Source organism: Notolabrus celidotus, chromosome 5 (assembly GCF_009762535.1).
Source record: "Notolabrus celidotus isolate fNotCel1 chromosome 5, fNotCel1.pri, whole genome shotgun sequence".
NCBI lineage: Eukaryota > Metazoa > Chordata > Actinopteri > Labriformes > Labridae > Notolabrus > Notolabrus celidotus.
The window spans coordinates 14,155,203-14,167,278 of NC_048276.1; the positions used below are offsets into that span (position 1 = coordinate 14,155,203).

General features: G+C 40.2%; 1 protein-coding gene across 3 annotated transcripts; it reads right to left on the bottom strand.

The window, feature by feature from the left end:
• Positions 1 to 54: 54 nt before the first annotated feature.
• Positions 55 to 10,219, bottom strand: plp1b (proteolipid protein 1b). Of its 3 annotated transcripts, none has more exons than XM_034684432.1 (8): positions 10,133 to 10,219; positions 9,595 to 9,653; positions 7,408 to 7,594; positions 7,146 to 7,302; positions 4,405 to 4,582; positions 4,078 to 4,151; positions 3,795 to 3,860; positions 55 to 910 (listed from the first exon to the last, which is right to left on the bottom strand). In XM_034684432.1, exons 2-8 carry the CDS (start codon positions 9,596 to 9,598, stop codon positions 839 to 841), a joined length of 738 nt encoding a protein of 245 aa, XP_034540323.1. In that variant the 5' UTR covers positions 9,599 to 9,653; positions 10,133 to 10,219; the 3' UTR covers positions 55 to 838. The 3 variants fall into 3 exon arrangements, with proteins under 3 accessions (XP_034540323.1, XP_034540322.1, XP_034540321.1); XM_034684431.1 differs by having other exon boundaries at positions 10,122 to 10,139; XM_034684430.1 differs by lacking the exon at positions 10,133 to 10,219 and having other exon boundaries at positions 9,595 to 9,908.
• Positions 10,220 to 12,076: the final 1,857 nt, after the last annotated feature.

The following is a 12,076-nucleotide window of genomic DNA, read 5'->3' on the forward strand; positions in this document are numbered from 1 at the left end:
AATGTCCTGTTACAACATTCTGTATATGTTTAAAATAAAATCACAGATTACTGGTTCAGATTTAAATGGTTTAATCAGCCTTAATTTCAAATAAGCACACACGCAGGAATCACCTGGAGGCACGTTATTGAAGCATCAACACCTCAGTAATATAAAAAGCAGCTTATTTTAAGCAGTAACCAAAAAAAAGGACTCCAGGAGAAGGATACACGTCTTTGTTTCCATGCTACGCTGTGCGATTCAAGCAAAGCAGACACGCAATATGAGTGAATGCAAAGTACATGTATTGTGAGTAAAGGCACAAAGAGAAATGAAAGGAGACGCCTAAACCTCAGAGATAACTTTGGTACATTCAGCTTCACTTGCTTTAGTTGAAAATGAGGAAGCAGAAAAATCTAATCCAGAACCAAATATATGCATCAGTAAACTCTGGGTGGAGGATACGCAGTTATGATTTGCAAGGCGAGCTGTCATCGCTCTTAATTATTCATGAAACGTCGTACATAACAATCTGATCACAGCATCAGCACCAATGAAGCTTCACAAAAAGAATCAAATGAGATACATCCTGTGAGAAGGGAAAATGAACAACAAAGCCAAGAGAATCATCTGAGGAAGGGATTTGCTGCTGGATCTGCCGGGTGAGAGTAATCTTCATCTCTCTGTCTGTTGTTCATACAAAAAATGATGTCTGTTACAGGACACGTCTATAGAGAAATACTGTAGCAGGAAAACCAGGTTTGGAAGTATCCCAGAGGATGAATGGAAATCTAGTGCTGCACATGTCGACTGTCCATCTCATAGAGGATGGGGTTGACAGGGATGGAGGTGTTGTAGTTTAGCGGATCCCTTTCCTGCCCAGGAACCTCAACACAGCGTAGTTGTAGGTGGTGGCAATCATGTACAGGAACTATATAGAGGTAGAGGTGGGAATAGAAGGAACAAAAGGATGGATGAACTTCAGGCTTATACAAAGTTAAGTAAAGATACTTGTTATTACTATATTCTATCCTACATTTTCAATATAATCAACATACATTTTCAAATTATCAACAAACCAAAAGACTCATCTCAACAATGAGACTCGTGTGTCAACATGACTGACATTTTTTTTTCTTGTGCACACAACCTGTTAAAGTGACTCTGGTGTTGTGACAGTGTCCCTGTTACTCCACATATTTTAGATCTGTCGTGTGGGTAGGAAATACTGTTTTAGGTGGGAAGCAGACTTTCTGAGTTATTCTGTAATGCTTCAAAATGTGTAAATATTTTTATATCATTTTTATAAAAAAAATGTTTCTTTTTTATGTTTTATTGTTCAGCGCTTTAAGTACCACAAGCTAAATCCAAATTGGTTCCATCTTTATTTGGCTAAAAACAATTGCAGAAACAAATATCTCAAAACCCGGCTGTTTTCTCAGTGAGAGAATTCATTCTTAACTTCCTCACTGAAGCCCAAAGATGGTCGGAAACATTGGCTCTGATATGAAGAATGGTGTCACATTGAGTATGTAGGTTCCAAATTCATAATATGCAATGTTGTTTATGCTAGAAATGACTGGATGTATACAAGATTGGCCATAATTTTTAAGTATGAGACAGGAGCTCACTAATCATACCAAACCTCCTTCAAATGCATTGCAGCTTTTCTAACAATACCACAGCGGGACTCACCAGCCAGCCTAGCAGCATACAAACTCAAGTCATATATTCTATATGTGGTTAGTAACATCAAAAATAAAGAATCAAGGAGTTGCATGTGTTACATATCTGTAGGACTACAAACAGTGAGAAGTGTTTGTGTCAACTCCAAGGCAGTGCAAAAATATAAGACAAGGTAAGGAGAACTTGAGATAAAACTAACAAAAAACGATATAACCCAATTATATGACCATACAACTAAAAGACAGTGCAATCAAGAAAAGATAAAGTAAAACAAAATTAGAAGAATAAAGTGCCAGTACAGTGTTAATTAGTTTGTCTTTCAGATGTAAAACGGCAGGTGTGGAAGTGGGTGTTTATTTTGTTTCAGGTTAGCATGGTTAACATGAACGGTACCAGTAAAGTGTCATGTGTAAAGTAAGTTGAGAACAATTGGGGTTATTATTGTCCTTCTATTGTATAAATATATTGTATATTGTTGAATTCTAAATACTACTAGATTAAAATGCTCGTTTGGCCGTCAAAGCCTGGACAGGAAATACAACACTGATTTGGTCATATGACACAGAGAGGGCATACATGAGTATGCTGTAAACGACACACTAACCATGAAGGCAGTATTCAATATGTACTTTAGTTGGTGGTTTCAGACAACCACGGACTCCAACATACTTCCAGCTTATTAAGAAACGTGCAGAAGATGAAGTTGAGGCCATAGTCTCACCACCTGGCAGGCTTTAATATGCCTACATGTTAAGCACTGCCCCTTAATTAAGCTCAATGTATATTGTTGTTGAATTCTATCTATGCCAGCTGCATACAGCAGAGCCAGGGCAGCAGTAAGAAAAGGCATCAAATCTCCTAACAAAAATACAAACAGTGGATTGAACTAACTCATTCAACCTCTGTCAGGTACGAGAGGGAATGAGGGCAATCACAGACTACAAAGGAACAGCCCACTGAAACATCTGTGCCTCTCTGGCCGGTGAGCTCAATCACTTCAGTGCCCGGGTGGCAGAGACAACAAGACCGAATGGCACAACCCCTTCACTCAAACAACTCAGCACTCATCCTGGGCTTTCATGAAGTCGGACACAGCCTGCTTAACATCCACCCCTGGAAGGATGCTGGACCTGAGGAAGTGGAAGGTCATGTCCTAAAAAGCCTTTACAGGGGTTTTCATGAACATGAATTTCTACCACTGTGCCATTGAGAGTGTACTGATCATCATTCTTTATTTTCTAAAACTATTGTCTTATTTTTGCACTAAAACCACAGAGATACTTCACTGTTTTGATGTGCTGAACAGTGACGATAAAGAATTGGATCCTGAATCTACGCTTAATTTTTAGCCTTAATATACTTGAATGAGAAGAGTTGGGGAAAACAACACTCCCCATACAGTTGGAACAAACAAATAAATGAGGTGTAAAGAACAAAACTGTTTTTGTATTTGACTTTGAAAATGTTCAATTTAGCTTTTAAAATCAACATTTTATATGGTTATATGCTCAAGTAACTATCAACCTCATCACACCCAAAGCCCGGACCTCCTTTGGTTGCACCTCCTTCCAGTTTTCTGATGCATATGACTGGAATCACCTGCAACAATCCCTAAAGGTGACCTCTCTCCACTCGCCACTTTTGAAAATGTATTACACCCCATAACTCAACATCACTGCACTTGCTTTTAAGTTGTTCACTCCTGTCATATCTTTGTATTGTTGTTCTGTCTCTAGGTTTCTCTTTATGTCCTCTCTGTTTTTGTTTTGTTTTTATTTACTGTCATGTCATCTGTGTTGCCTTTTCGCCCAGGTCGTTGTTGTAAATGAGAATTGGTTCTCAATTGACTTACCTGGTTAAATAAAGGTTAAATTAATTTAAAAAAAGGTTTTTATTAGGGGTCCTCTGCTTTTGGAGGCAGCCTCAAGTGGACACTTGAGGAACTGCATTTTTTCCACTGGCTTCATTTTCAGTGGAGATTTCCACCTGACAGGTAATTCATATCTTTTTTGTAATTTTGGTGAAGTAACCTTTAAAAAGTTAGCACAATGAAATACGAAATTTGATTCATACCCCCCCCCCCCCCCCCCCCCCCCCCCCCCAAAAAATGTCAAAAAACTAATTCTCACCAGTGCTAAGAGAGTGACTCCAGCTCCAGCAAATGTGGCAATGTACAGGTCATAGGTGACGTAGAACTATAACAAATGTCAAACACAGGTTAATTAATACATACTCAAAGAATCAAATACACTCCTTGTGTGTTTGTGTCATTTCATTAGACACAAATGCTCTCTCTTATATAACCATCCATTAATCATTCAGAAGATATCTAGGATTGATTCTGCACTCTGGTTTGAAAGTGGGGATGCTGACATGAAATACTAAACAGCTAGATTGGATGCATCTACTCACTTCACTGGTTTTGCAAATAGATGCCAAGGTCATCCCACAAGACTTTCCTGGCATGGCGTTCCACGGGAGCAGGCCTTAAATGAAGACATGACTTAAGTACCTCTGACTGTCGCTGAATCACGATGACTTATGATGCATTTCAGTCCCAGCTCACACACACACAGAGCACATCAGAGAAACAGCAGTAGGTGAGGTTATCTCCATCATTTATGATCTAAATCACAACCAGGCAGCTTTGCATCCAGTCCCCCTATGACCACTTCACTGGCACATTACCATTCTCCTCACGTGGACACGCCGTGGTCAGTCATTACAAGAACAACTCACCGAACTGCCTTGCGTCCATGCAGATCCAGCCGTGCTGATTGATGCTGGGGGTGGTCTCAGCCAGAATGTTGACGGTGTGGCAGGTTTGCTCCATGTTAAACAAGAAGTAAACCGGGATAGCAGAGAAGGCAAAGACAGCCAGCCAGATGAAGGCCAAGATGTACGTCACTATGATGAACTGGTGAAATTAAGAGAGTAGTGTGTTAGGTCACAGGATGTAAAACAGGAGCACAGGCGTCAGTGTGACAAATATGGAGTCATTAAATCAGCTCAGACACCATACTTCTGTGGAGAAACTGCAGAAACCCAAAACAGAATTCAAACGTTTTGGTTGATGTGCTATAGTTCCACACACTGCTTCTACTTATTTGCATGTAAAGTGAAAATAATTGGCACAGTGAATCACCGCAGCACTTGTAAACATCAAAGAATGCCACAGTCTTACTAAAAATCACATCAACACATTGGTAGTCTTTTGAAGGGCTGAACATTGGCGGTATAAATCTATGTCCAGTGTTAAGGTCTGGAACCAAATACTTTAACCTAAGGTCAAGACAACTAACAATAACATGAAATATACTTTCAACTTTGTGTGTGCAGTCAATCCACAGTCACATCTAAAAATCTCTGCACATTTTTTCCCTCTCTTTTTTATGGCAGCAATAATCCAGTTTTGAGTTACTGAAAGGCTTCCTCACTGTGGCCTCAAAACATAATGTACTGTTCGCTGAAGTAGTGTGTCAAAGTAGATTATCCCTTCTTCAATGGTATTATTTAATGCTTCATTTTTTTTACTTCTAGATAAAAATAGACAGACTTCTTTTATCAAAAATTAACCTTACATTGAGAATGACCTTTTCACAGTTTTATGTGCTTAGTCATCGGTGTTCTTAATATCTGTGTTGAGTTTAAATCTTTTTTTTTTAAGTTGTATTTTTTGGCCTTTTTGCCCCTATTTTTATAGGACAGCTGAAAAGAGACAGGAAACATGTGGAGCAGAGAGCGGGGGAAGACATGCAGGAAATGGTCAACCCGCCGGGAATCAACCCGGCGACCCCTGTGACGAGGACTGTAGCCTCTGTACGTGGGGGCGCTTCGACCGCTAGGCCACCAGTGCCCCTTGAGTTTAAATCTTATCCGAAATTGTAGTTCTTCTGTATACTAAACTGTTAACTTGAAGTTGCTGTGCTTTGCCAATTTAACCTGACTGAATTGAATTGTTAGGAAAAGCCTACAAGCAGGAGTGTGTCCAGAAGGGGGAATCAGGGGTGGCATTGCCCCCCCTTGAAATCTGATTTGCTACCCCAGGTGTCACTTGAGACCTTAACTAGGATCAGCATTTTGCCATATCAGATGCTGAAAGAAGATTTATATGTTTCCACTGTGATGGAATTAAAGGGATACAACATCTGTGTGACACATTAATGTTGTTAACCAAGCCAAGGCAAGACAAGTTTATTTTATATATTTTTTCTATTTAATTATTATCTTTTGTATATTTTAAAATTATTATTATTGTTTACTTTCTGTGAAGCACTTTGTAACTCTGTTTAGAAAAATGCTGTATAAATAAAGTTTATTATTAATATTATTATTATGAAGCACCATTCATACATAGAGCAATTCAAAGTGCTTTACAGAGTTAAAAATAAAAACAAAAACAGTAACAATCAACAAAAACATACAGCAAACACTTCAAACATTTACATTTTATATGTGGACAGTTATGTTTAATCTACTCTCTCTCTCTCTCTCTCTCTCTCTCTCTCTCTCTCTCTCTCTCTCTCTCTCTCTCTCTCTCTCTCTCTATCTCTCTAGTGTTGGGTCTTATTATTTATTTAAATTAGGAGGGAATATTCTAAATAATCAGCCCCTCTTCACTGCTCTGAAGTCCGTAACTTGCAGAGTCTTAATGTCCCGCCAGTCACAGAATCACAATTTATCTTGTCTTAACCGAAATGAACTTTTAATCATTCCATTCATCTCAGAACTTCAGCCACAGTAGATCTGATTAGAGAGAAAGGGTAAATAAATGCTATTCAGTGTATTTGTCCGTGTGCACACATACAGTACGTAAAGCCACCCCAATCAAAAAAAGTTTGGACACACCCCTGCCTACAAGTCAACCAAATGATATGATTCATGTTTCCACCACCCCTGTTGAAGCTCCTCTGAGGAACATACAGTTGGTGTGGATTTGGATGCTCCCTGTGGACAAAGTAGGATGAGTTATTTCCTGCCTCTTGTCCTATGTAAGTTGGATTTTTCTGAGAAGAAGTTCCGTCCTTACACAACTCAGTCCTTTTAATTATCTGAGGCTGCTTTCTTTGAACACTTCATTTCAGCTACTGTCTCTTTAAGAAAAAAGACCTGTTTCAACAGGGTGCTCTTAATCTTCTCATCTGACACCCTGTGGCACAAGTAACACATATATAACTTAAATTAAAACTCTCTTTGAAGATCATGACTGCTTTTGTAGGCAATAGAGAGGCATCAGTATTAATTTTAGTCTGTAACATTACCATCTGAAATCTCCTTACAGGAGCATCCTGTGTGCTGTACTAGTGTGAGAACATGCCACAAAGGTTCCAAAGGGTAAGTTCATTGAGCTAAAGACATAAATCAAACCTGACTTCATATTCCCTCTCCCTCCCTCCTCACCCACACCCTCTCCCTCACCCAAACCCTCTCCCTTCTTCCCTTCCTTCCTCCCTCCCTCCCTCCCTCTGTCATGTTCTCACCGTGAGGCTGACGCAGCGGCCGCAATGAGTGCTCCTGAATTCACCAAACGTCTGCTTGACTGCGCTCGTGGTGTAGAATCCCTCAGCCAGAAGCAGGATACCATAGAGGAAGAAAAATGATGCCAGGCCATAGATGACATACTGGAAGTATTTGATACTGGAAAAAGTTTTTAAAAAGAATAAGTCAGGTGAAGAAGTACAATTAAGAAATCTAAAGAGATCAAAAACCACTGTTAAGATGGTTATATGAAGCATCACTCACAAAGAAGCCATGACAGCAAAGTCCTGAACATTGCGGGCGAAGTAAGTCTCCACCAGGACTTCAGTGTTGGCCAATGCCTCGTGCCCGCAGCCACAAAATAACGCCATGCCAGCATAGCACAGCAAGGTGGCCACCAGGGACGGGTAGGGCACTGCCCCAAGGCAGCGGATACAGCAATCATAACAACCTGAGGGGGCATAATAAATCAGCACACAGGCGGCACACACCGCACATATTAGCACACAGCACATCTACGCCACGATCTGGGAGCTGTGTAAGAGGCCTTGCTCTGTCTGCAAATCCATGAGCACACACTCCAAAAACCCAAACCCCCCCAAACAGGCAAGAAAGCAACAGAAAACAAAAAATTAGACAGCAGCCACAATGTTCAAGCAGCGATTCCCAAAAAAAGCGTCCAAACAAAAGCGACTTCACCACAATCTCATGCACTTCTTCCAGTGTAAGCACTGCTGTTGAAGCAGGTAGCAAACATCCATAGTGTTAATAAATGCATTGGCAGAAATGGGATAGAGGAAAGCACCTAAGGCTTTGCAAAGCCAAGGCTGCCTGACCGGGAACATTTGTTGCTTCTGATCCTGTGCTCCACAACAAAGAAAGATCCCAAAGCCAAGCAGGGATGTAGAGAACTACCTAAAGGCTGTTCCTACAGTAAAATAAGCCTCCCTGATACGCTGATTTCATCCACATGTGCAAGCTCCTCTGTGGGTACCAACACCTCACAGCTGAAATCTGGTCCTTCCCCTTGTCTCCAGCAGTCACAGGCGTCACAATGCAAGAATGAGAGATGGTGGCCTCAAGAAAGAGCTTCTCTTTGTGGCTTCAGATACAATATCCATTGTTATTTTAGCCACCATGGGGGGGAACAAAGAGCAGCGATGTCAAACAAACAAAGACTATAGTGCCTTAATACACACACACACACACACACACACACACACACACACACACACACACACACACACACACACACACACACACACACACACACACACACACACACACACGGTCACTGTAGTAAGCAGTGGTGGAGGGGTCACCAGGACCACGTCTGCACCACTGGCAATGTCACTACTCAGGCCATCCTCCACCCACAGCTGGCTGAGACTGGTACCACTGAGAGTCGATGCCAGCAGAGGGTGGGTTCAAGTGTTCAAAGAGTGGGCAGAAGCATAATGAATGAAAGGGGGGAGGGGGGCGATTTGAATAGATTCACAACAACAACATCAACAAAAACAAGAACAAAAACAACAACAACCCCACTCCAAATTACAGTTATTTCGCTCCAAATCAAGAAATCTGACCTATTTAGGTCTAATGAACGTAATCAGATGATTACATAAGTTACATGTTCTCAAGTGGGAAGAGTCATCAGGCTGTCAGTTAAACAAACTGCATCTGAAGTATAAATAGTAACAGCAGGAAGACCCCCAGACCCCGTAAATGATAGCGCCTGTGGACGCCCACACTACAGCTGTGATGTTACAGTGAAAGTGTCACAGGCCATCACAGCCCTCTTTGAAATTCAGTGCAAAAAGAAACATTGCATGTAAATTAGATGCCAGATTGTCAATCATGACTTGAAATCTGTTAGAAAATGTGCGAAAAGAAAGCCCACAACTTGTCTGTAAGTGAGAAAAAAATGCTCAGTATTAGTTGTTTGATTCCACAGTTCTCATGGAGATTTGTTAATTTATGCCTGAGACACATGTGGGAGTATTTGACCTCTTTCACATGAGTGACCCGGCATGGCCTTGGCATGATGAGACTGTCCGTCTCTGTCTGCAGCGCTGAGTCCGCTCTGCTTTATGGGTAAAAGGGGTTAGAAGAGGTAACGAGGACTGCTCTCTTCATTAAAAAGTAATCAATCTTGTCTGAATTCATGTCCTGTTTTCTCCTTAGTCTTTTGAAATCATTAGTTTATGTTAAAACATGTCATATATTAGGAAAACCAGCAAAGTATGAATCTATAAATAATCCATGTGAGGATTTAAAAACCTTTTAAAACAAGTCAAAGCAGCTGATCTTCCCCACAGTGCACAAGGGTAACACCATGTCTAAAGGCAGCAAGGAAATATTAAAGGCAGCATTAGTAAGTTATTGAAATCCACATTTTCAAATCACATTAATAATAGATGATAAGAGTTATTAAAAATTCGATGCACTCACCCATGTCCAGAAAGAAGTATTCAGGGGGTTATTGAAGTTTGCTGCTTGGCTTTGTGACTCTGATATGAGGATATGAGAAGTTATTCCCCGCCACTCCTATATGAATCTGACTCGCGCTTTTGTCTCATCAACAATAGATAGAGCACATCTCCCAGAGTCACATCTTAAAGTCACAAAGTCCCATTTCAGCTGCCAGTCATTATTTATAGAGCCATGGGTGCAGGATGGGGGACACAGAGCAGCTCACAATCTTGAATTTGAAAGTTTTTTTCATTGCATTTTGGGATATTTTGTGGTACTTTAGATGTCTTGTTACTTACTTTCAGTACATTTTAATATTTGTTGTGTGATAATTATATATGAGATATGCCTAATATGATAATTAAACAAGAATAGGGTTTGCATGCACACATTTGACATTACTTAAGGAGTGTAGGCTAAAACTTGTAGAGTTTGATTAATCAAATAATTATTTGTCCACTAATTTCTTAATTAAACTTTATTATTTCAATATAAAAATATTTTACATTGCTGTTACATTATCGTGCACGATTTTTCGCAGGCTGGTCTTTATATGCTTTCTGTCAACATGGATGTGTCATCTGTCTGCACACACATGCTAGACATCAACAAGATACAGCAAACATGTCTGAACGGCATCCCTCAGAAACGCGCTGAGATAAGAGGACCACTCAGACTAAAGAGTGAAATAAATCGAATCGGCAGTGACTGACATGGATGAAGTTGACTAACAAGGGTGACATTGACGGTCGGGTCCAGCTGCTGCCCTCCTTCCCTCCCTCCCGCATGTTTGACCCAGTTGATGTCAAAGCTGGGTTCAGTACAAAGAGGCCAGTGTGGAGCAGGAGGAGAAAACACCATCTTTTTTTTTTTTTTTTGAGAAGACCCTCATCCCAATTTTGCCTCTCATGACAAACTGGAAATAAAAACACCTCGTCCTATTGAAATATATTGCATTAAATTCAAATGAAAGGCTATCAATATTTCATAAGCTAACCATTTTAACACCTTGGCTAGATAATCTTCCACAAAACAATGTTGTTCCATAGATGCTCAGGACATATGAGAGACTGCTCTCTTGCTGAACATAAACACACTCCTTCTCAGTAATGTTTCTGAAATAAGTCAACTGGATTGGTAAATTGTTTGATTTGAGCTTACAGTCTGTTGCCTTTTGTCTCTTTGAAAAACAAAGAAATAACAGATCAACTAATTAGTATGTAGAAAGGATTAATGGCATCAGCTTTGTCAAGCAGAGAGTGAAGAGCAAAGACGAGCAATGCCTTTGAAATCTCAGGGAAAACCGTGTGAGACAGAGAGACAGAAAAAGAGGGAGAGAATGAGAGGAGAAGCATTAATTGACCTCTGTACTGTGTGAAGGCTCAGAATGGCTGTCAGCTTTACTTGAGAGATGTAAATTAGCAATAATGTTGACTATCAAAGGAGGGGATTAGGTAGGAGGACAAGTTTTGGAGGGTGGCTTTAGCTGGGGTGACATGGAGAGAGCAACTCATTCAGTGATGAATAAAGCATATTCCACAAAAGCTGAAGCAGATGGAGTTCGGGGATGTTAGCAGCTCGGATGATGAATTATTGGGTAACACTTAATACAGCCGCCTGAAAGTCATTAGTAAATGCATGAACTGATTTTGAACCAACATATTACTCTCAAAGCTTTCAAGTGAGCTCTAAATGCTATTAGGATCTATCTATCTATCTATCTATCTATCTATCTATCTATCTATCTATCTATCTATCTATCTATCTATCTATCTATCTATCTATCTATCTATCTATCTATCTATCTATCTATCTATCTATCTATCTATCTATCTATCTATCTATCTATCTATCTATCTATCTATCTATCTATTGATGCACTGTACACTATGAACCTGTAAAAGTGCACAGAGATCTATCTTTGAGTCATTTCTATAATTGTTTGCTGTGTGATAAATACACATGCCAATATTTACACACTGAAAGTGCTAATGTGCATGTGTTTAAACAGGGGAAGGGTGGGGGAGGGGTGTAAAAATATTTGCCACCACCCTCCATCCCTGTTATGGTAATGTGTTATCGTGTGGCAAAATGAACAAACACGCAGCAAACAAACAAACAAACAAGCTCTTGGAGGACAAAGACACATCAGGTTCAGTCAGAAGTTAGTTCAGTGGCTTTGACCTCTGCTGAGGGTTTGAGTTATTTGTTATAACAGGATGTAGTAAAGAGAGGACTGAGCTGTTCCCCATCAGGGGGTTTATTTGTGTGCATGTTTGATTTTCTTTCATGATAATCTCAGACTCTGTCTGCTGTGTGTCTGAAGCCCAGGGATAAAGCCACAGGGCCCACATATTTTTTAGGATTAAGTCTAAAATCTGCAGCAAGAGCAGAGCTAACAGAGCAATTTAGAGGCACGTCATGGTAATGAATGAGAAGAGGGCTGGTTGTTGCATGATAT